At 38.9% G+C, this 22,820-nt stretch overlaps 1 protein-coding gene across 2 annotated transcripts in view; it reads right to left on the bottom strand.

Moving 5' to 3' along the window:
* Nucleotides 1–22,820, bottom strand: part of LOC149936249 (homeobox protein dve-1-like) — a 98,086-nt gene that overhangs the window by 73,052 nt on the left and 2,214 nt on the right. For both annotated transcript variants that reach the window (XM_090154021.1, XM_090154022.1), the window contains exon 2: nucleotides 20,695–21,022. In XM_090154021.1, coding sequence (XP_090010147.1) covers nucleotides 20,695–21,022 — 328 coding nt within the window. The remainder of the gene's footprint in view (nucleotides 1–20,694; nucleotides 21,023–22,820) is intronic.

Below are 22,820 nucleotides of genomic sequence, written 5' to 3'. Positions count from 1 at the left end.
TTTGCTAAACGCCGCCGCCGACCGAAATTAAATCGGCGCTATGAACTGCATTAGCTTAACATTTCGTATATATTATTCTCCACCACTACCCCCTATTCGACTTTCCGTTGCTACGCAACGAGTTTTCAAATTTTTAATGTTTAGGCTTGGTTTGTCTTTTCGGTGTAATAGTCGCGAGCCAGATTTCCCTCGCGGTATACTGATGAGTCTCAAATAGGACGAAACCGGTCTACCGTTGCAATTTCTGGCTATTTTAGTTAGTTTTTTACTCCGAGATTCGCATCTTTATGTTTGCTCGAAGACCTATTGGTACGAACTATTTGTAAGTATTTTAATTTCTTCAAATTTGTTTAGGGTTTAGATTTTTTATCCCTTTTCATTATGGACTATTCTACCTCTATACCTTTATCTATTTTTAATTTAGAAGATTCCTAATACAATTTCACAATAAATTTCCGTGAATTTTACCAGAAATAAGCCATTAGAAGGTCTCATTCCGAGAATACCCAGAATAGACTGACGAGTAAGGACAATAGAGTTACAGGTATTTTATAATAAAAGAAAATTAGGTAAAATACCCTCAAATGGACAGCTTTATATCGTATCAAAAACGCACGAGAATCATCGTTGCTTGGATTGGAGCATAGCGCTGATTTAATTTCGGTCGGCGGCGGCGTTTGGCGAAAAACATCCGGCGGCGGCGGACCCATCAATTATTAAAAAATCCTCGGCGGAGTTGATTTTTTTTTCTGCGGCGGTGGCGGCGGCGTAAAGGGAGAAAAAATGTCTCCCCCCCTTAATGTCTTTGAAAGAAAAAACAATTTCAGCGGGTACAAAATTTATCGGCGGCGCGCCGAAAAGTAAATGACTAGGCGGCGGCGTTTCGGCGCCGTGGAAAAAATCGGCGACGGCGGCGTTGGATCGGCGGCGCTATCCTCTATCATGGATATATAGGCTAACGTGTTGGCTATAAGTAAAGCTACACGCGTAACCCGGAAGAGGTGGATAGGGAGGGGGTAAAGGTCAGAGATATTTGAATAAATTACATAATGGGAGCTCGATCGAGGAGGAGTCGCCCGACTCTCGTAAAACGAGTTGGTCAAGCGAATAAAGTCCTTGGCGTTAATCGCCGCCACTTACTATTGATCGGCAAATAAGAGGGCCCCCTCCCCCCCGCCGGAGAAGCCGGGGCGAGGACGGCCATCGTCCGGGAGCAAATGCGAACGCGCTCATACGGCCGACATCGAAGGCTATTTATTCCCCCGCCTCTCTTGCAGAAGCGAGTTCTTGAGGCACGGATAATACGCTTTAGCTGACAGCTAAGCCGTTTATATACTTTGCAATCTATTCGATCCCGAAGTTGGATTCGAGTTCAACTCTTATTTTGACGAAAAAAAATATATTTTGGTCTTGTTTCGGTTACGATGGATACTTTTATTAAAGGGAATATTTTTGCGCGATGTGTACGGAATATCTTTGAATTGTTACTAGTTTTCCGCACCGGCTCTGGATATAGGGCTAAAAACTCTCAGTTTATGATTTGCCGGGTTTATTATCACGAGGTGATCTTTTAAAGGATGGAAATTAAATTGAACTCAAAAATTATGTCTGTTTAATAATAATAATCAGCTAGGCTAGGCTAATACCCAAGGCACCACCTTAGGCCCAAGTCATCTAGCCACCTTTAATGCCTTTAAACCAGGTGGTCGGGTTACAACGCGTAGAAGGGTGGTGGCAAGCCCTTCATGCCAAAAGCTCCCTAAACCTACTAATAGCGTTAGCCCCAACAAGTTTTTATGGAATAGGTGTTTCTATAAAATACGGGAGGTCACGTGTAAATGTTTTTTCTACGTCACTAGCTATAGTTATTGAAGATAAGGAGCGTGCGCTCGAGTCGATAAAGATTTTGGAATTTGAAGTCGACGTGCGAAACGCGCGTGCCAATAAAGCACTAAAAAGCGGGGAAAAACATTTTATACATTCAATTTTTTTATTGATTTATTTTATAGAAACACCGATTAAGACGTTGCCAGCTAATATTTTAAAGTTAGTTTGGGGCTCATTCTTTAATTTTAAATGACGCTTTAAATCTTTTTGGTATATTTTAATAATTTATTTACTATTGAAATTATTATACTAAAAACATTTGCTCTCAGGTAGCGTAATGTCATATCGGTTACCATTCCACACCAAGAAGCAACCTACAAATTGGGATAACGGTTTAAATGATAGTTAACAAGTTGTTGGAAACAACTGGCAATAGAGTATCGCTCTGTAGCTTTGGCCGCCATTTTTAGGGCAGTTTTTTTTATCGATACACTCTTTTACGAAGTCGGCCATTTCATTACAGGCCTAATTTAAAATAGTACAGGCAAGGGCGCCTGTACGTGTTCATCAGCTCGAGACGTCGCGTGCACTTGACCGCGTGAAGCTATTTGAAATCAGACCTGTACTGCCGTGCAAAGCACAAAAGCATTAACGACCAAATTTTCGATTTACAGATGTTTGTTTTATTTCTCCTTATTTTATACGGTAACTTCAATTTTGAACTAATTTTCGAATTTAAAATTTTTGTTCTTAGAGAAATGACTTGTTGCAAAACGCATTATTTTAGGTTTTTGCATTATTTTCAAACCAAAAACGCATTAATGTGTTTATTATCTTTAAAAGTCAAATCAAAACGCATTTTTTTCGAGTTTTAAGACATGGTTTTAATGATATTTCTGAAATATCGTTTGGCCTGTAAATTTTTTAGTACCAGAATATAATTTGAGTTGAAAAATCCAAGTCTACTATATAAACTTGAAAGAAGTAAGTTGGGGTATGTTAAGGCAAAGAAAGTTTGAATTTCGCGGGTTTTCTCCATATTTTGGTTTTGGTCGTTAATGCTTTTGTGCTTTGCACGGCAGTGTAGTAAAATGGCAAAGAGTGTATAGGAAAAAAAATCAGTGACGTCGCCATACGTCAAGCCGATATTACTCTCTAGTCGAGATGATATTGTAGTATCGTCCAATCACTTTGGTCTTCTTCGTGTACCCTAGTTTACCGAAATAATAGCGTTGCTTCACAAACCGCACTCTACCGAAATAATAGCGTTGCTTCACAAACCGCACTCTTCGTAAGTAGTTTTGAAAATACCATGACTTAAGTCAATAGATGGGTTAAGCAACCCCTCGAAAACGTTTGGGAAAAACTTGCGGGAGTTTAGACGTAGCTTTATTCCGTACGATATGCACTCCTAAAAGTTCAAACTATCGTGTGACCGCGTTTTCAGACTCGAGAAAATTAATGTATTAGATAAACTCTTAAATTGGGCCAAACATTTTACGGCCTCAACCTGAGCTTATATGGCCTCAACCTGGGTTCAAATAATTGTCACGTGTTTGTATAGACAGAGCTAAACTAACACAGGATTTAATTAAATCCTTTAAATTTCATTAATTTAGAAATAATTCCATATTTATCAACGAAATCGAAGTTTAGCTTAACAGAAGCTATTGTGAAGATTGGCTTTAATAAAGTTAACAACTTGTCGTGGGGCGTGTTAACGGACGAAATTTGAATTTAGTTTCTACTCTTGTAAGGTTTCTAGAAATTGAATGCGGAAAACTAGTGCGGAATGTAGCGGGCTTCTTTAAGGACACTTGTCTCAAATTGGAGTCGAAGGCGCGCGGCTAAGGATCCAATCCGCGAATGATCTACGCGTTAGAATCGGAAGCCGGCCCGAGGACGAAACCCGGGGTGACATAATATAATACGGAAAAGGAGAAACTTGCCTTTTTTCCTCCGAAGTATAAATTCTCTTTCGCCCGAGGCTCGCTGCTAAAGGAGCCAATAAAAAAACACTATAATCCGTCGGGGTCACGCCATTTTTTCGTCGCTGCTGCCCTCTATCGCGATATATAGGAACTAAGCCATTCTCTCCTCATCCCTACAGCATCCCGGCTCTTCATCCTCCCATCGGCGGAAGAGAAGGAACCCACGAGGCATCGTTGTTGAAATCGTTTCTTATAGATATATTTTTGGCTCGGCACAAAGGGGCGCGGGTGTCCTCGGCCGCACCTTGTCGTCGTCGGAATGAAGTTAATATATCACCATCGCGAACCCCGAGATGCGACCAAAATACGGGGGATACGCGCGAATAGAAAAAAATATCGTAAAAAGCAGGTCTCGAAGTTCTCTATTAAGAAACGGGCTAAAGGCGGATGGTGTAAAGAACGGGGGGGGGGGGGGGCTCACAAATCCCATAGAAATCTCAGTTTCCACGAATAAAAGATTGAAAGGAGAGGGTCCCGCCACTATATAGTCGCTATTACCCGGCTGAACTGTATTAAAAACGGGAGGGCTAACAATGGAATAATGCCCTTTATCGGGCGATAATTTTCGGGGGCCCCAGCGGATCAAAAAGTCACAAATTATTGGGGCAGCACCCTCTCCGTTTATTTTTATCACGCGCGAAAGTGTGAATTCTAATCCGTAACCGCTACATTACGAAGGATCCACTATTGTCATCGAACGGGGAAGGAGGAGTGAAGTCTGCGATGACAATGGGATTACGCGTAACCAGACCAAAGCGGACTGGATCTGAATACGTTCTTCGCGCTAATTTTTGTGGCTGCATATTTTTAACTGAAATTTTTGCTTAAAGGGGTTTTTGAATCCTAAATGGTTTTCGAAAAATTATTTTAAAATTTTAAAATTTTATAGTAAAATTGCAGTTTTTCGATTTGTCCAGATTAAAAAAATTCGTAGCTGATTTTACGTTGAATTAGACTAAGATTTGTAAAACATTTTCTTGGAAAATTCGTACCCAAGTGAATTAGAAATGGTCCGTATTTTAGGTACACAGTTATTTATATTTTATTTTATCTTATGTTATTGCCATTTGGTTTAATATAGTCTACAATGATATTTCGTTAGCCGCGAATCCTACTTTAGTTCAAAAGTATTTAAATTACCAGAATCTGTTTTTTTTTAGTTAACTTCAGAAGTAATAATCAACAGAGAGAGTTTATGAGAGTGTGCAGTGGCGGATACAGAAAAATCTCAAGAGGGGGGGGGGGCGCTAAAAGACATCTTGAGCTATGGGTGAAATAACAAGTCATAAAGTCACATGAAAAGCTAAAGCGTCAAGGGGGGCGCCCCCCATATGTATCCGCCACTGACAAGGAGACTACCCGAGGTGGTTATCACCGATTTTGTTGAAACTCGGTGGTTAGGTAGACCTTATGGTAGTATGAAAATTGCCAAAGGGAAAAGTTTCAATGGGCTTTAGTTTTCCCATGGCACCCGAAAATGTTTTTGATCTCTAAACAAAAAATCTCCATTTAAAAAAGCATGGGATTTTCTCAGTTTCACAGGGTACTTACTTAAAAAATTTTTAAAAATTTTATTTTCAAAACATACCCAAAAAGATTAATTTGACCTATTTTGGGTAAAATTGATCAATGATTTTGGCTAAAATTGATAAATTTTGGTTAAATTTTTACAAAATTTGGGTAACCTAGAAAATCCCATGCTTTTTTAAATGGAGAGGTCAAAAACATTTTGGGTTGCCATAGGAAAACTAAAGCCCATTGCAACTTTTCCCTTTGCGAATTTTCATACTACCATAAGGTCTACCTAACCCCCGAGTTTCAACAAAATCGCTGATAACCACCTCGGGTAGTCTCCTTGTGAGTGTGTGTGATTGTAGGACTGATTCAACTGTGGCATTTTCCGAATTTTACCCACCAACTCAACTAATTATTTATAACTGTTCTAGGAATACCGTGAATTTCTAAAACTAAATAATGTATTCGTATATATATAATATATCATTTATTTTTGAAATTTCACTAAAAGAACCATATATTAACATTTTTAATTTCGCAATGTATAGCGGAAAGATAAAACTTGGGTGTACATCTGCCCCGATAATGATGCAAAACTAGAATTGGAAAGAGTTAAATAGTTTATTAAATGGATGGAGATCGAGGCGGAACGTACCACATACTCTCGTAATCCCCGCTATGACGATATTTTTGCCATAGACGCGTACCAGGAAAAAGAAATAATCTCAACGGCTCATCATAGCGTGTAATATAGTCGGCTTATGATTTTTTCTTCATTTTAATTTAAAATATTTAATATCGAATATAGTTCCAAGCGTCAAAACACGTGTTAGGGAAAAATGTCAAACAAAGCAAACTGAAATACTTTTTCTTAATTGGAAGTTTACGATAGTTAATTTATTCGAGATATTTTCGGCTGGATGAATTTAAAACAAACAAGAAAATTGATTATCTTGTATACAGCGTAACGTTAAAGCGAAAATAAAGTTACAAGTTCCATGGCGGGTCGAAAAATTTCATATTTTTCGCCACTGTTGGTTGATTTTTAAAAACCGTTCATCCTAGCTTAGTGGACGTGCAAAGAAAATTAAATAATAAATAAATAAATAATAATAATCAGCTAGGCTAATACCCAAGGCACCACAACTCATTACCAAAAGTTAAGAGTGAAAACTCCTATCTTCTACAGCGAAGATTTGGAGAAGAGTGAAATGAGGATTATTAAAGGGTTTCAGAATCTAAATTTTAAGGGTGGGGCTAAGTAATCACGTGTTTTTTTTGGAAGCGAGAAGATATGTCCGAGGGGCAGATCACTTCCATTTTGGGTGCGTCTTAATCATAGTAAAATGATTAAAAGAGGGTAATTGTGATTAAATCAGGGTAATCAAGATTAAAAAATCTAATCACGATTAGAAAATCTAATCACGATTTAATCAATCTAATCGAGATTAGAAAATCTAAACGAGATGTAATCATTCTAATCACGATCTTATCTTTTTAATCACGATTTCATCATTTTAAACATATTTAATCTTTTTAATCATTTTAATCACATTTAATCAATCAAAACTAGAGTACGATAATTTAATATTAATTATTAATATTGATAGTTATATCGCAATTGTGTTTGATTCTCGTTTAAGCATACTAATCACGATTTATTCGTTTCAATCAGGATTTAATCTTTTTAATCAGATTTATTCATTTAATCATGATTAAATCAGATTTAAACATTCTAATCATGATTAAACGTGATTTAATCAACATAATCGTAATTAAATTGAATTTAATCAAAATAATAACGATAAAATCGGATTTAATCTTTTGAGGGGTGCGTCGTTATTCAAGGAAGTGACCTGCCCCTCGGATATGTCCCACAATTACTACCCCCATTTTCCAAGATTTTATACAACCTTTAAAAGGGTTTCGAAAAATTTCGTAATTTCGCTATTATACCCGTTTCAGAGCGTTGTCAGTCAAACGCGAGTGTACGAAAAACCTTGAAATAATAAAATAAATCTCGGTTTAAGGTAAAGCGTAAAGTATGTATTCGTTTCGTAAGTATATAGTTGTCAATCTGAAACGCGCATTGCCAAAAAATGTATATATTTTAAAGCTCCGTCTATAAAACAATTTATTGATATGTGCGCGCGGGATAAAAGAGAGAGAGAGAGAAAGAGAGAGGAAGAGCCATTCTGGAGATTATTCCTAAAGCGAAATCCCCTTTCCTTATCTTTATGGTAGGCAATCCAGAAAACTGTTTATGGCCTCCCTCCGTTTATATAGACCTTAAGCGGATGCCGAAGTTCAGCCGCGCGCGACCGGACGCGAACGTCTACTTGCCAACATTTAATATTCGCCAAATAGTGAAAAACATTTAAATACACGGAATTAAGTTTATGGTTTTACTAGATAAAATTTACAGAGCTACCAGTCTTACCACATAATACTGCAGGTACGTGATTTCAAGTTTTTCAGGAGGGGGCAGAACTTGAATGTCCGGGGGGGGGCTGGGAAAACCGGTTTATTTAAAGGGCAAAAACGCGTCCAATTTATTTTTTTTTGATTTGTACATTTTTTGTGAACTTTTTTAGCTCATTAACATTCCGGGGGAGGGGAAATACCCCCTTTGCCCCACCCAAATGACGTCCCTGAAATACTGCCTCAAAAATATATAATTATAGGATGAAAAAAATCCCAAAATCATAGGATAATTATAGAACAACAAATTTCCGATTAAATATTTTTATGGGATTAAAATAGCAATGATTTGAAGTGTTGGCCCTCGTGGAGGTCAGAATTCCCAAGGACAAAAATATTTACTTTTTGCTTGTAGTATTTCTCAGTTGAATTTTAACCAATATGCCGAGGGAAAAAGGATAAAAATGGTATCAGAAATTTATAGGAGCAACAGGGCCTCCGAGAACGGGCCCGGGCCCTGGATAAATATTTATTTCGGGCCGTAACTATTGGAGATAACTATACATTTTAGGGGACAAGTATAACTCGTTTGTTTTAAATCGGGCCCCGATAATTTTTCGGTGCCCGAAAACTATTTAATAATAATAATCAGCTAGGCAAATACCCAAGGCACCACCCTAGGCCCAAGTCTTCTGGCGACTTTTATTGCCTTTAATTCCGGTGGCCGGGTTACAATGCGTAGGAGGGTGGTGGCAAGCCCTACATGCCACGCGAGCCAACAGCTCCGTACACTAACTATTACCGTTAAGAATTATAGGATGACTGTGAGCCTTGAATTTATGGAATTTTTATACCTTTCGTTTGTACGTGTTTCGCAACCTCCCTCCAATTATTTCCTTGGCAGGCGCAACGACTCGAGGAGCGAAGGATTGTGACCGATTTCACCATTTCGAAATGGTGATGACCATCTAAACTATATTTACTTTTTAGTTAACCACAGAAAGACCACGAGAGTTTTACAAGATTGACATCAGAGCCATCTTACGGCCAAAATAGCAAGCCTTTCTTCATAGCGGAAAACCCCTATAGAAAGAAGGGATTAAGGTTTTGGGCGGGAGATAACTCCGATGTCAACTATCAGGGAAAACCGTGACCTTGGATTTTGGTTCTTTGGAAATATTTTCTCACGAAAAAGAAACGATTTCGAACGGTCGAATGACTTAGGGAACTTTGGATCTGTCAATTATATTTGAGAACCGTAACCGACTATGGTCAATCTGCAAACCCTTAATCCTGGTATGCATACTACCAGAAGTATATTATATATTAGAAAAGAAGTGTCCATCTTTCCGTTAAGGCTATAGAAATTAAATATAACGTAAAACGCAGAAATTAGACTGCTTATTTACTTATATACGACATTGTAGTTGTTTTAGTAAGTCACTATACTCCGCACCATATTTTCTTCCGAAACGCATTTTGAAAAATCAGCTGGGTCCTGTTTCAAGCCAATAATTTTTTTCATAAGATATTTATATACTTGTGATACTACAAAAATTGCAAAACAATAACATTCAGTGGCGTAGGAATTGCCCCCTAACTTTATGCACGGTTAAAAATAAAAATTTATTAAATAAAGGTAGGAGCGATTTATTAGAATAAATATTAAAATACGGTCCTTAATTTTCTTAAGAAATAATGTTTTTTTATCAAAATAAACTTAAAACTTATTAAAATTTCTTCCATTTTTCTGTTAATTATCAATAGAAATTCATCTACAAAATTTCTAAATTCAAAAAATTTCTAAATGTGGTCCGTTTGTGGGGTGTCAATTTGGGTTTCTTATAGCCAAGGGATAGCCCTCCCAGACCGCCAAACGTTCCTACGCCACTGACAAAGACTATATATACGCTTCGCTTACTAGACAGGCGTGTTCCTAGGAAAAACCTGTTAACACCTCTGTAGCACTGTAAAAGCTGGGTTAATATTTGGACCCGCGGCTAGAGGCGCCACTAGTAACACAGCTCAAGCTAGGGGAAAATTTTGACTAGCGTCGAGATGGAGCCACAATCGGTATGCAAGTTGAGACATAGTAAGCGAAGCGTATATATAGTCTTCGGCCACTGATAACCGAGGGGTCGGACACTTGCCATTATTTTGTACGGGATTTCGGAATTTCGTAGAGATTTTGGCGATTTTATCATTACTTATTGAAGTGATTTTGGGATTTCAATGTTAATTTACCATGGAGAGAGTTGAAAGATTTTGCGATTTTAGACAAAGTGTACGGGATTTTGGTAAATGTCCGACTCCTCGCTGATAACAGACAATGCATCCAAGCGTTACGGACAGTTACGAGCTGATCAAAAGACAGCCAACACCGCAATTATTAAATAGTAAAATTTCGCGAATTTTGCAAACAAAACCCAACAAATATCCCAATATATACGTAGACGTTCAAGTAGGGTGTTACTTAACCTCGACATATTTCTATCGTTCAAGATAGTAGGAGCGAGACAAGTAGTGGGAGGCGATTCAGTACGGCGGGGGGGAGTCGGCAAATCTGCGTGGCGGATTCCAGAAGGGATTATCGTATGAAAATAAATCAGCTGCAGAGAAGCGGCTAGATTTTATTACGGCCGCGCTAGAACGGGGGGAGGGCGACGGGGGAGGAACACGGGATTAAATTCGATGGCTTCGCAACGATAAGACGGGCCTGGGACTGTTTCTAGGTTATATTACTTTATATTGCCGACACTACGGACCGTACCACGGCGGAGCGTAACGAGAAACGCAGACTGTACCGTTATTCCACGCCTTCAGCGGTACCGTCACGTTACGTCGGATTCCATCGAGGGGGAAATTATTTTTAAAAGCCCTAAATATTCGGCGCTGTGTGTCCCCCCGCCCGCTTGTCGGAATATCTACGTATATATTCGTCCGAGCTGGTCCCGTACTAGTAAACACAATAAAGAATAATCCAGGTTCGCGATAAATTCTTGCAGATTAAGGTGCTGTTGCGGGGAAGGTTATAAATATATAGATTTGTTGTTTTTATATGGAGGGGGGGGGGATAACGAACGTTGCGCCATCTATATTACCGCGCGGAGTTATATAGACCTTGGGATTTATTTATTTCGGAGATTACGTAAGAAAAAGGATTAAGGATTGCCCCGAACGCGGCCATAAAGCGAAAGCCGCTCCCGCATAAACCGCCCCTGTCCGGCCCTCCCCTCAACTTCACTTCCTCTTCTTGGCTAACAGTCCGTATAGGGTAATAATAGAAGACTGGATTTTTCTAATGATTCATAGAGATCTATAGTTCGCTTTAAATTTATTTGCTTCGATTGAAATCCTGTATTATAAGTTCGGTAAACTTTCAGGACGATGTAAGTCGTGCTTTTTTCCCCCAGTCGACAGAAACATTATATCAAAATGGTGTCTATAAACCACACTACGGTGGTAAACAAGGTTTACACTTTTGACTTTCTGACGTTTTCATTAAATATGTATAATAATATAATAATATAATGAGAACGTACGAGTCGGACCGTTTACAGAAGCAAGACTGAAAATAGCTATACAAATTGAACCGTCTTGAACGAAACGCCATATGTAGCTGATTTGTTTTCAAATATTTTTGACACATTGGTTTATAATCTACTAACTATTTTATTTATTATTATTTATTATTCAAAATTTATTAAATAATTAAATACAGCTTTTATTACAGTAAATAATGGGGAATATTAAAACTATTTTTACCTATACACTATGATAAATTTTAATAAGTTAAAATCTGCGTTACATGTTTCGGTTATATATTATTAAAGTTGCTAGGACTAAATTAAGAGTTAAAAGTTTCCGCAATTAAATATATAAAATTTTACCTAAAAAAATGTGCTTACAACAGAAACTATATGAAGTATGCAAATATTCACAGTTACATTATTCTGTAATGTATTTTGGTCTATACGAAATTTACTTTACTTAATCTAAATTAAACTAAATCCTCGTGATATAGAGTAATGGCACTCCGTAGCTTTGACCAGGGTCGCCATTTTTGTCGCGATTTTTTATCTATAGGAAAAAGCATGGGTGTTGTGCCGTGACGTCACACTGCCATTACTCCCACTTCGTATGCTACACGCGGTGGCTGTCTACATTTTCGACATCCCATAAATAAATTACGAACACTTTTTGTCATCCGAATTAAGTCCCAAATTGCGATATAATTAATACGGATTAACAATGGCGCAGACAAAATACCGGAGGGTAAATAAATATGAAAAATAACAGTCAAACAGTACAAAAGTCATCACCCCGACTCTATAGGGCGAGTTCAAAAAGTATATGTTGAGATAAAGTTATAACATTCCCCCCCAAATATAACGCTTTATTTAACGAACAACCCTACCAAAAACGCGCCTATAGAAAAATGAGATACGCGGAGGTAGGACCTTTTATCAAATTAGCCCATTCGACGCGCCGCGTCTAAAAATATAGAAATTAGTCGGCTGAAAAGCCCAATCTCCATCCCCGCTATCCCGCGCAAAATGGGAGATTGAAAATATACCCGAAAGGGGGTGCTGGGTGCCTGACAACGGAAGAAAGTAAGGCGGACATATACGACGGGGGAGAAATCTAGATTTTCTGTTAAAAATTTCGTGGATTGACGACAACGATGATCTATACATTTAGAAAGTCGTCTCCTGATCTATATAAACGCGTCGCGAGAATAGAGCGATAAAACTGCCTCGAGCCACGGTTATGGATTTGTTTTATCCCCCGAAAATAGAAACCCAGCGCCGCTATACGATTCAGCCCCAGTTGACGATAAACGGAGACGGTCGGGAGTGGGTGTAGTCTGCGCCTCGCGACAAAGGTCAATCTTCGGGGTTCCTTCTCTCTTTTGAAACACAGTGAGGCGAAGCGAACGTAGCAGGGGTGCGCGGGGGTGTCAATTTGATCGAAGGGGTGCAGGCAGCCCGTGCGGGGGGGGGGCTACGGGAAAACAAGGGTGATAAGGGCCCCGGCTTAATAATAGAGACCGGGAACAAAATGAGGGGGGTGTCAGATGTACGCGAGCTGGGGGGGGGGAAGTGGTAGAAATACCGGAGAGCGTAGGAAAAGGGGGAGGGGGGGACCCGGGACATTTATGTTTTATCCCAGATATATATAATAGGAAACTCAGTGGGTTAGAGCGGCTGATGATCGGACCCCGAAAACTTATCTCTTGGCCACGCATTGGTTTCTTAATAAAAAGAACTTGAAATATATATCTATATATCCAGTAGTTGCTGCCCTCTGCCACCCCCCCCCCCACCTAGTCGGACGTTAGAGGTCTTGTTTACACACGTGTGCCTCTCGACAAAATAATTTGTCGGAAATGTTGGCATGGCCGTCGAGAGCGGGCCTGATAAAACTAATTCCAGCCCCCAAGAGAGTCGTTATCATACTGGAGATAAAATATATTTATATAAACTTGGGAAAGGGGTCCCAGCTCGGGCCCCAGTAAAATTATAAATACAGGTCCCAAAGAAAGTGGGTATTGTTGGAGATAACCTTGCGAAAATGGGTTCAAACTCACTCCCCAGTAAATATATAATTGTAGTACCCAAAGAGAGTGGGTATTACTGGAGTTAAACTTTCGGAAAAGGGTCCAAGCTCGGGTCCCGGTAAAACTATAATTCGAGGCCCTAAAGAAATTGGGTATTACCATAAGTCTATAAGATTGACCATATTAGCGTCCTTCGTAGTAGTATATTTCATCTTTAACATATTTAGACACTAGGGTGCTCTGTGCTAAACAAACCTTGATTGCACAATAACTCTGAAAATCATTCAGTTAGAATATGTGATAAAGTGTCATACCGATTAGTATTATCATAAGTCTATAAGATTGTTCCATAAGTTTGTCACTTTAGGGAACATTTTACTGAAAGCTAGTAGCGAAGTGACGTCCTCACAAGAAGAAAATCTCCCCCTAGCGAGGCGCTGTCAAAGGCTACGCGTGACGCCTTAACAAGCGGACGCAAAACGGCGACGAAGCCACTAATTCAGTCTGTCTTGCGAAAAGCTCTCAGTAAAACTTTTGCATATGAAGAATAGGAAGTGTCACACTTATGTAACAATACTATACACTTATGTTAGTACTGATTACTTGAGTTAAACTTGGCTAAAAGGGTCTCAGCTCGGGCCTCGGTAAAACTATAATTCCAGGCCCCAAAGAGAGTGGGTATTACTGGAGATAAGCTTGGGAAAAAAGGTGCAAGCTCGTGCCCCAGGCTTCACGGGCCCAGGAAATCTGTACCCGCCTCCCAACTCTTTCGTCGGGCCTGAATGTATGATACGAGACAATCCAGTAATTTCAGACAAGAAAATTCTAACATAAATAATTTAAAGAAGCGCGCATTGGGAGTCAAACCACCTTTTTGGATTTTCAACAAATTCGTCGACACTTCTCATTTTAAATTATGAATGATGAATATTTAATTAGCGGGCATATTTCAAAATTAAGTAAGGAGGTAAATTTTACAAAATTCCATTATAAAAACACGTTAATAAGAAAAAATATTTAAATACCGCCGTTAATTTGATCAAAATCAGTCAATTTAAATTCGCAATTAAAACATACTAAAAAAAATAACTAAAATTTCACAATGACCGTAATCGTGGTGTATATACTTCAATGAATCGAGAGAGAGATTGAAAACCTACTTAAAGAGTTATTTCCGCGAGAGCTCGCCGAAAAACACCAAAAAATTATATTCAATTTCGGAAATACTTTTAACAGAACCGCGTTCGGTGTTTTCGTCACCCCCGCTCGGCCTACATAATTCGCTCCAAAGCGGGTGCTAATTACGCTATCTGGCTCTGGAATCTGAAAAGAACGCGCGAAACGGTGCGTTTCTTGAAGAGAAAACATATTTTGGGGTCGCTTTTTAAGCCTCGACAAAGAGTCGGAGTTGAAACAAAAAATACACCAAGTATTAAGAGTCCAAACTTCGCGGGTAGGGAGGTTCGAGGACCCGCGCGAATTAAAGCGTTGAATAAAAGAATCTTTGTAATTTATAATTAATGAGGGAAATGAAATAATATAAGGGGCCCTAGATAAAGCGAAGGCGGCGGCGGCGCGAGAGATCTGACGGGTTAACTGTTAGAAACCTCGCGACGAGTGGATCTTGGGAGAATTTAATTAAAGCCGAAACCGCGTCAAGGTTTTAAGGAATTAAGATTAAAGAGGTCGCTCGACCCTCTCAGGCACGCTCCAGGCCTACGTCTGCAGGCCCATACACTTGGAAATGACGAAAGTCGCCTCGTACTTGTCAATGAGATCCGTTTCTCGCTTTTCGAAAGGGAAGCTTTTCAGTGTCTCCATTTTTATCTCAAAACGGATACGTATGTAAATCGCTCGATACCAGTAAAATAACATTTGATACTAAAATCGTTACATTGACGATTTTGAAATCAAATTGGAATTCATTAATTGATAATATTTGTGTATTTTTATTTTAAGTGCGTGGAAGTTTGGTTGGGTTCAAATGTGATGGAAAATCGTAATATAGATATATTTACTGTGAGGTACACGAGGCCTAGGCCTAGAAGTACTTAGGGTCTACAGTTAAGGCCGACGATTAAGGTTCTACAAGGCCGACGATTAAGGCTCTACTAGGCCGACTATTAAGGCTCTACAAGGCCTACTATTAAGGATCTACAAGGCCTACTATTAAGGATCTACAAGGCCTATTATTGAGGTTCTAAGGCCTATTATTGAGGTTCTAAGGCCTATTATTGAGGTTCTAAGGCCTATTATTGAGGTTCTAAGGCCTATTATTGAGGTTCTAAGGCCTAATATTGAGGTTCTAAGGCCTAATATTGAGGTTCTAAGGCCTAATATTGAGGTTCTAAGGCCTAATATTGAGGTTCTACAAGGCCAACGAAGGACATAATAGAAAACTTTACCACAATTCTAACAAATATTTTACGCAACCTGCCATTCAAATTGAAATAAATAATTTTTTATTTTAAGTAAATCCGCAAGATTTGTTTTACTTAAAACACATCTCCAATAAGGTAGGTTTCGCGTGACATTTGGTCAATATGTCAACCAAGGTTCACAGGCACGCAGTGAGGGGGCAATCAGACGGATGACACTAAGCTTTCACTATAGAAAATGACGTCAAGCGACCAGGATACCTATACACGAAATCAACAGCGCATTTTCTCTAACCTTGAAGTTCTCCAAAATAAAATATTATAATTTTTACGAATAAGGAAGTAGGGTCCTCCGTTAGGACCTGTTGGTTGCCCAATACCTTTAGGCAACGTACAGCGCGTATGCCACCGTGCCACGTAGATACAGGCGCCATCTAGGGAATTTTTGAAGCAAGCATCGAAAATGATCGTAATCCGAGATCTCGGGGTGGTGCGAACGGAGCCGGCATCCAAAACCGGATAAGCGCCCTTGGAAGGATGATTTGGAAGACGCGAAACGGGAGGAGGAGGAGGACAGCGATGGGGGCGGATGGAGAAGAGAGAGAGTGAGGAAAGAGAATGGGTGGATGGCTGTGGGAGTGCAATCTCTTATCCGAACGGGGTACTCGACGCTCTTGCCCTTTATCTGCTGCTAGACCTCCGGTTAGGGAAAGGGATTGAGTCAGGAGAGAGATTTGGCCGGAGACACACTGATGGAGGGAGGGAGGACATTGAGGGGGGGGGGGTGCCGAAAAAACAGAGCCAAAAACGTCAAGATTTCGGTATTATCGACTCGACTCTTTTGGTTTACGGGCACGCTATCGGATAGTAACGATTTTAAGTATAATATTGATAACTTAATGGATTAGGAACGCTGATAACGTCCCCTAAAAGCCCGCTCGGATGGAAGATTATATATATATATATATATACACGTACTCTAGATTAGTTGGCAGTTCAGTCAACAGCCGCCAAAGGGGTACGGACTAAATTGAATCAACGTTATTATATCCCAATAATATATCTTTAGAAACAGAAAGCGGACTTGAAATATAACCCTATATTATAGCGAGTCTTCGTCCCACATTTTTATATAAAGAGAATGGTTTTGGAGACAAAGTGTCTATTCGACTATTGGACTAGTTATTAGTCGCGACCAAAATCGACATAAATTAAAAATTCTAACAACGTACCACAGTCCAATATTAAAATCTCCACCACCGGTCGTTATTTTTACAGCCATACAACGCGTTGGTTTCTCTAAACAATATTTATATACTCCGCGGCGAAACTACCGTAAAAATCCAAACTTTCCAGGACTAGACTGGACTCTTCCCTCTCCACGGGTTAATCAATGGCCGAGACTAAAACGTAGTTGGGTCCACGGACAATAGGAGGGTGTTGTCCCTCCCAAATCCAGGTAAAATTCGGAGGGGCGAGTATGATCTTCGTATCCCAGGGTGGCGCACCAACTACGCCGCTGCACTCCTTAATTTTTAGGAAACAAACATTCTCTGGCCAAACAAACATCGCTACAGAGGTAATAATCACGTAAAAGCTATAACCCCTTTTCAGGGCCCGTAAAAGGGGGAAAGGAGAGAGTACCCCCCACCGTCATCTAACCCCCGGTTAAAACGTACATGTATCCGCAATCTCACGCGTCTCTCTCCGGCTCGTAACTGCACATAGCGTCCTACGTTGGAATTTATTTAATCTGGCTATATATGGGAGACACGAGGAACCCTTCCTAAGAGAGGGGTAACGCGACAGAAACTAGGACCAGGCGGATGAGGGGGCGACCAAAGAGGATGGAGGAGAGACGCGGCGGGGGCGGCGCGGGGGATGGGGTTATACCTCTCCTAAGCCCGGGTAAACTCCCGGAGCTTATCGGAAAATCAATGGATAGACAAAAGGACTGAGCGGTCGTGTAAGTTTCCTTTTAAAACGGGCCTAGCGTTTTACATCATCAGGCGCGGAACCGGACCGCCAGCTTTTGTATTAAGTTATAGCCTCCCCCCGCGCGCGTATAGGCCTTCTCTATTTCCAGCACCCTCCGACCCCTACACCCCCCCCCGATATTTTACCGTCCCTCCCCGGGTTTTAACTAAAATACGGGGAGGGGATGCAGTTTTGGACCCAAGGAGGAACTAACGAGCAAATAATGTAGGGATGACCTAATAGTACTAAGTGCAAAGACTATAAAACGAAAAAGGGGTGGAGGATGAGATGCGGGCTATAGGTGCCCAGCCTCGTTACTTGACAGTGCCGCTCTACATCGGCGAGTGGAGCAGTCTGTACGGGACGATGGCGCGCATAGGTTGTCCGCGGCGGGGGTGGAGGGAAGGGATGGTCTCTTTCAGATTAGCTTTCTGTTTTAGGATAGGAAGCTCCACTCGTTTTACCCCGTCCTCGCCCCCTTCGCACCCCCCCCCCCCGGCTCTCACTCCGGGGTTATCTATTATAAAAGAGGCCTATTTTACGCAAAACTGGATGAAGTTTCTATTTCTCTCCGCTCTGTAACTGATGGTGGAGGGTCGCGAGGTGATGGAGCATTTTTGGGGACAGGCCGACCGCCAGGGACAGAGAGAAAACGGGCTAGATAGAAAAGTTATTAGTTATTAAAAGCGTTTAGTTGTAAAGCCCCCGAGTTTTCACTATAACGCACCCCATCCCGAAACTGCTGCGTATCCCCCGACTTCACTCCCCCCCCCCCCGTCCGAGTCGAAATTGTTGTCGTCGAAACGAAAGAGTTAAGGCTGGCTATGTTTTTAAAATTTTTATAGTACCAGAAAAATATTTACGTTCGAGGGGAGGAGGAAAGTTTTTGAGGTTGACCGGGACTTTAAAAATATTTACCGCTTTTAAAGGATTCTGGATTATAGCCACGGACATTTTTTAAAAACGGAAATTAGAAATACGGTGTCACTTCTACTTTTAATTTTTTCGGATTCGGTCGAAGCAGTCCGTGGTGGTTAATCCAAAAATATACTTTTGGAAACTTAATAGACGGGTTAAGCTATCCCTCGTAAACGTGAAAACTTTTAGGAGTTTAGATTGCGCGTAATAAAGCTACTTCTACAAACTCCTACAAGTTTCTCCTACAAGATTTCGAGGGGTGGCTAATAACCCGTCTATTCACAGCAAAAACTAAGTTAAAATTTTTATCTTAAACGTCCGAGGGTGGTGCTGGTTTCTTATCGTAACGGGGCCCACAAAAAGCAGGCTGGCGGGCCCTTTTCTGTCGGGCCCACAAAAAGCACGCTGGCGGACCCTTTTCTGTCGGGCCCACAAAAAACAGGCTGGCGGACCCTTCTCTGCCGAGACCGCACTTGTCCCCCTCTGCACGGTCTAAATCGTACACTACATGTCCGATTAAACAAAATCATCGAAATCAGATTGACATTTTAGACGAAAGATGGCATTGTATTCGGATTCGTACCAATATCGCTACTAATAAACCAAAATATCTCCATAACCCATAACTATATTAGCATAGGCAATATTCAGCGGTCCCATTGAAAGTTTTTACTTTCGGCGGCCTGCTCATTAGCAACTTCGGTATGGGATTTCACGCGTCTTATAAGAGATTAAATCACCTCTAATCGCAGACTGTCAAATTTGACAATCGAGATAATGAAGGATCTCTTTCGACGCGGTTTACAAAATGATAAAGCTTATAAAAGCTCAACGAGATTAAATAGAAATAACGACAAATTCTACTCCTAGGAAGAGTCTCTCGAGGTGAAATTCATCACCTCTCATTATGACGAAAAACGTTTTTCAGCTCAGAACCAGAAGACGCGACAATAATAAAATAGGCTTATTTTAGACAAATCATGCGTTAACATTTACATCTTAATAACCATAAGTAACGCAATAGACATAAGTATGACCGTTACTGTTTAAATCTTTTTTGGACACAAACTCTAAGCGAGTTCAGACCGGAACTTGGTCTGAGTATCATCTTATCGTTCATATTTAGAAATTAGGGTGCTCTGACTTTTGAGTTAACCTAAACCTAAAGTGCGCAATAACTCTGAAAATCAGTTCGATGATATATTTTCCTAATTACCATACTTATAGTTATTACCATCATTAACTTATGTTATTACGTTAACCTATGATAATAAAATTGATCAAAATGGTGGTTGTTGCAATTTTAAATTATCTTTAAATGTTTTGGATTGGTAGTAAAACAATAAAATTTCATAAGTAAATTTACTTTCAAATGAATTAAATAAATAAAAAGTACCATGTTTTACGCAAGATTTCACTTTTTGTCTTAAGTATTGAATACAAAGTTATTTCATTTTATATTTTAGAATTATCCTAATTTCCAAGTAAAATCGTAACAACCAAACTAAAGCAGGGCTGTTGATTTTTTTTAATCTGATTTTTATTGATTTCAATTAATTTTATTAAGGTTTTATACTTGTTTTTCTTGAGAAATTGATAAATAATTTGAAGGCGGCGATCACGTTAACTATAGTTTAAATAAATCTTTATTAAATTGAATGATTAATTAATAATAAAATATTTATTTTGGTTTCTCTGAATTTAAATTTTTAAAGAAAATACTTTAGTACATTTTTAAAAATGCAATAAATCAATGATTATTTTTAAAAATAACTCGAGTTAAATCGATATTTAAATCAGACAACCCCGTAACTAAGGTAACACATGGTGCAAATTTAGTTACGTCAAATGTAGTAAATAAAAAAAACCCCAAGAATTACCAAAAACAAAAACAACATTAAGAAAAAACAAACGTCAATCACAACGTTCAATCGTTATAGGGCTACGAAACAGCGGAGTCAAAAGTCACAACGCGGGTATAAACTAGGCGATATCTTTTGACCACGCTGTATCGTAAACGTGGAATGGAGTATAGTTTTTGGAGTAAAATTGCGGGTAAGGACAAAACACTTCGTACGTAGAGATAAATGTAGGAGGTCAGTCTTACTTGACACTGGTATTTGCTTGGCCGAGGAGTTCCGAAAATCTCCGGCGTTGGGCGCGTGATTTGTTCCGACAGAGGACGAAGAAGAAGAAGTGGCTCCCCCCGCGGCCCCGCCGGAGGGGCTCCGGATGACGCGGGCTGATCCCGAAGAGGGCTGATCCCCCGGATCCCCGTCCAGCGCCGAAGAAACGGCCATCTCGCCTCCTCCTGGCGCGACTCGGCGATCCGGCGGCGCGGCGGTAGTCAGCTCTTGCAGGGTGGCCACGGACGAGCCCGCCGACGGAGGCGGGGGAAGGGCCCCCGAAATGCTCGCCTGGTTCAACAAAATCCCCTGCAAAAAGAAACGGACAAGAAATAGCTCTTCAGTTACAGATATACAAGATTGAACCGGTTCGCACTTCATTCGAAATCGCGGGAAAGTGAATACAGTTCTGCTAGCCCCCAAAATGTAAAAAGCCCGTAAATTAAAGAATAACAGGATACAAATTAGGAAATTTTAAGATAATTAAAGGATAAAATACCCGAAAATTAAAGGATAATAACAGCATACAAATTATGAAATTATAGGATAATTAAAAGATAAAATACAGAACAGGATGCAAATTACAAAATCATAGGGTAATAACAGAATACAAATTACAAAATTATAGGATAATTGGTAGATTAAAATCACGAAAAATATAGGAGAATTGAAAGGAAAAATTCAGAAAATTATAGGATAATTAAAGGATAAACATCCCGCAAATTATAGGATAATTAAAGGCTAAAAATCCCGCAAATTATAGGATAATTAAAGGATAAAAATCCCGCAAATTATAGGATAATTAAAGGATAAAAATCCCGCAAATTATAGGATAATTAAAGGATAAAAATCCCGTAAATTATAGGATAATTAAAGGATAAAAATCCCGCAAATTATAGGATAATTAAAGGATAAAAATCCCGTACATTATAGGATAAAATCCCGTAAATTATAGGATAATTAAAGGATAAAAATACATAAAATTATAGGATAATTAAAATACAGAAAATTATGGGATACTTAAAATACAGAAAATTATAGAATTATAAAGATAAAAATACAGAAAATTATGGGATACTTAAAATACAGAAAATTATAGAATTATAAAGATAAAAATACAGAAAATTATGGGATACTTAAAATACAGAAAATTATAGAATTATAAAGATAAAAATACAGAAACATTTTGGATAATTAAAGGATAGAAATACATAGAATTATAGGATAATTAAAGGATAGAAATACATAAAATTATAGGATAATTAACGGATAGAAATACATAAAATTATAGGATAATTAAAGGATAGGAATACAGACAATTATAGGATAATTAAAGGATAGGAATACAGACAATTATAGGATAATTAAAGGATAGGTATACAGACAATTATAGGATAATTAAAGGATAGGAATACAGACAATTATAGGATAATTAAAGGATATGAATACAGAAAATTATAGGATAATTAAAGGATAGGAATACAGAAAATTATAAGATGATTATGGATTAATTGTAAGGTAAAACATCCAGAAACAAACGGGATAGCAACAAGGATAAAATTACCAATTTATAGGATAATTACCGGAATAAAATTACCAATTTATAGGATAATTACCCGAATAAAATTACCAATTTATAGGAGAATTACCCGAATAAAATTACTAATTTATAGGATAATTAGCCGATTGGAAATTTATAGGATAATTAGAGGACCAAAATTAGAAATTTATAGAATAATTAGAGGACTAAATTTTCAATTCATAGGATTATTACAGGATTAAAACTACCAATTTAAAGGATTGTTATTGTAATAAAACTACCAATTTATAGGATTGTTACTGGAATAAAACTGCCAATTTATTGAAAACTACCAGTTTTTAGGATTATTACCGGATCAAACCTACAAATTTGTAGGATTATTATATCTAATATAAGAGTTATCTGGGATGTATTTAAAAGAAAACTAAATTCTTAAATCTTTGCGCACGTGGAGATAAATATACACCGTCAGTTATCTCGAGAAAGCCATGCTTATCGAGAAAAGTAACCAAATAAATATATTTCATATCTTTTTAAAATTTAATCAGTTTGATTTTAACTGAAAAA

Source organism: Leiobunum rupestre, chromosome 7 (genome assembly GCF_980474605.1).
Source record: "Leiobunum rupestre chromosome 7, qqLeiRupe1.1.hap1, whole genome shotgun sequence".
In the NCBI taxonomy this organism is placed as follows: domain Eukaryota; kingdom Metazoa; phylum Arthropoda; class Arachnida; order Opiliones; family Sclerosomatidae; genus Leiobunum; species Leiobunum rupestre.
This window is presented reverse-complemented; position numbering and strand designations above follow the sequence as displayed.